A 2,717-nucleotide genomic window follows, 5' to 3' on the forward strand; every position below is an offset into this window, starting at 1 on the left:
GAGGTGGATGGATGAAAGAGAGGGTGAAAGAGAGGGAGGGAGGCGGGGAGAGAGACGGTTGCAAGAAAATATTTGCCGCACAAGGATCAAATGTCACGGCAGAGTCACGATCGAGAAACATCCAAAGACCTGACTGCCAGAGCCCTTCCTCCCTCTCTCTCCCCCTCCCTCCCTCCTTTTCTATCCTCCAAACACTTGGGCTCAATACTTGGCTTTTCCCTCTCCGTCTATCTCTTGATCACACCTTCTTGTTGGTAGACGCTGCCTTTGAGTGCTGGTCCTTGCCCAGAGACGTGATGGTAGGAGGGAAGGTATCGGTACAAGGGGACCAGGGAGTGACGACGTCCGTCACCACGCCAATGCTAACCCTAATCCTAACCTTACAGCCTAAAAGGTGCATTAATCATTTTGAGGGAGGAGGTGTGGAAAGCAACCGTTTTAACTCTCCGGGAGTAGGTTTTATTACATGCTCGTCTGTTCTTTCGATGTAGGGATCGAGGCAAGCAAGGTGTAAAGCCCTTCCTACACACCGCTCCATGTGCTGGCCATGTCCTCCAGTCGAACATAGTGTGCAGGACGATATGAAAAGCGTTCATTGCTTTCCGAGGACAACGACCAGTTATGATTCTAACGCCCGCTCAGCAAGGCGCCGATCCTACCAAAGCTGATATTCTGCGTCACGATAAAAATCGTTCTCGGCGAGGCCAAGCATGTCAGCAGCGGCCGATCCAAGATCCATCATCATTTTATCAGGTTCCTCTAAATCTTTGGACCGCGTATGGGCAACATGTGTGTTCGGCTGGGTGGAGGCGACGAGTAAATCTGGCCCGTACCTCTCTAGCGCCTTTTCCTTTAGCCGCTGCGAGTCCGACACTAGATACGATACGACCTTGGTCGTTTCCGAGGTCCTCTTAAGGCGCTCGATTGTACGGGTGCAGTCGAAATTTTGCATATAATCTTTGAATAGGACATCATCGGCATGAGAAGCGGTATGCTCGATCCCGGACGCGGATCTGAATGCCGATGCGTAGGATATTCTCAGGCTTGGAAGACGGAGCCTGCCCTTCAGTCATGCTGTCATTCGCGCGGTGTGGAGGGTGCAAACGGCCATTTGCCAGTTGCCATCCCGGGGCGCTCTGCGTAACTTGGTCGAGGGCAAGTAAATCCTAAAAGCATTGGATGGGAGAATGGACACACTCATTACTCAAATTTTTTGTGTCCTATTACGAGTTGTCAAGGAAGTGAGAAAGGGAAGAAAAAAAGAGAGCAAGAGTGAGAGAAACGTGAATAAGAAGGAAGGAACTCAAAGTTATAAATGAAACATTATCAAATAAATCATTCAATGCTTTCGACTGGCCGCTTTTGTCCAACTCCTTTGTCCCCTCCTCGTCTCCTCTCACCTCTCCTTCCTCTTCAAGTACCGGACTTTGAAGTGATGTCAGTGTTGAAGGAACGCACATCTTGTCTCGCGTCCCCTGACTCCTTGCGTCCGACTGAGCAACGAGAATACTTACTGCAGAGGACAGACTGACCATTCCTTTGACGCATGAGATACTTCTAGGAAAAATGGCGGGAAGCGATGAGGCAAGGGAAGAGAGAGTTGATCAACAAAGGTTTTGAGGGACAAGCGAGAGGGAGGGAAAGAAAAGAAAGGGGGGGGGATCACTAGTACCTTTTATAGACCTGTCCTTCCATGTCTTCAACCCCACGGGCCAGCACTTCTTGAGTCTGACGAGGGAGGGCTAAAGAAAGAAAGGAAACGAGGAAAAAGTAAGCAGAATCTGTGGAGGAAAGCAGAACACACGGATGCGAAACAAACTCAATTCTGATAGGGAGAGGGGGGGAGGCACGAGGAAATAAAGGAAGGGTTTTCGAGGGTAATAGAATACAGGGTTCACAGATGTAATATGCACCTGGGCCTCAATAGATGCATACATTCGATGCATATCTCCTCGTTTTTGTGTTTCATCAATCCAAGAGTGGAATAAGCTACGCTGACGAGGTAACCAAAGGCTGAGTGAAAGCTTCTCAATGTCGGAAAGCCCTGCGCTTCTGTTGTTGCACCCTCCTTGCTTTTCTCATTCCTTCCTCAGCCATTCCAGAGCCTTGCGTTGCTTCTCCAACGTCTTCCTCTCCTTATGTTGGCGCCAGTCCCTGTCTGCAGAGATACAAATCCTAAGCGGTTGAGCTGATCCGCGAGACGCAGGACGGCGAGGGCAGAGGCCAGACGCCAGGAACCTGTCGAGCTCGCGTCCCGACCACAAACCCCTTTCCTCCGCCATTGGCCAGCTTCCTCGTCAAATCCCTTTCTCTCACCATCTTTACCCTTGAGCGCCCTTCCGCTCCCTTGTGTATTAAAACGCCTTCCTGCGCTTAGACTTCCTGCACGCGAGCTCTTCAGTTTCCCCCTTTCCTTCCTTTTTATCTCCCTTGATGCCTCTCATCCCACGCCCCTCCCTCTCTCATCTATCCTCACCTCTCCCGGTCGCCTCCTTCTTCCTTTTGGCGTCCTCCCGGTTGCCCGGCAGAGTGGAGGGATCGAAGTAGTGCCTGAGCATGCGCACGTCTCGCTCGCAGGGGGGAGGAAGGCGGGGCTGGAGAAGGAACAGGTGAGTGGCAAGGGAAGGGAGCCGTGCCGGCAGAGAAAGACAACGGTCGCCTCTTGATTCATAAAACGTGATTTTCCCCCTTCTCTGCAAACCGAGTGCATGACAGGA

At 51.4% G+C, this 2,717-nt stretch overlaps 1 protein-coding gene across 1 annotated transcript; it reads right to left on the reverse strand.

The window, feature by feature from the left end:
* Positions 1-655: 655 nt before the first annotated feature.
* On the reverse strand, positions 656-2,597 carry NGA_0705420 (uncharacterized protein; the record flags this gene model as incomplete). The annotated part of the gene is made up of 3 exons (XM_005853893.1): positions 2,477-2,597; positions 1,401-1,425; positions 656-1,013 (listed from the first exon to the last, which is right to left on the reverse strand). Exons 1-3 carry the CDS (start codon positions 2,556-2,558, stop codon positions 656-658), a joined length of 465 nt encoding a protein of 154 aa, XP_005853955.1. The 5' UTR covers positions 2,559-2,597.
* Positions 2,598-2,717: the final 120 nt, after the last annotated feature.

Source organism: Nannochloropsis gaditana (genome assembly GCF_000240725.1).
Source record: "Nannochloropsis gaditana CCMP526 unplaced genomic scaffold scaffold692, whole genome shotgun sequence".
In the NCBI taxonomy this organism is placed as follows: domain Eukaryota; class Eustigmatophyceae; order Eustigmatales; family Monodopsidaceae; genus Microchloropsis; species Microchloropsis gaditana.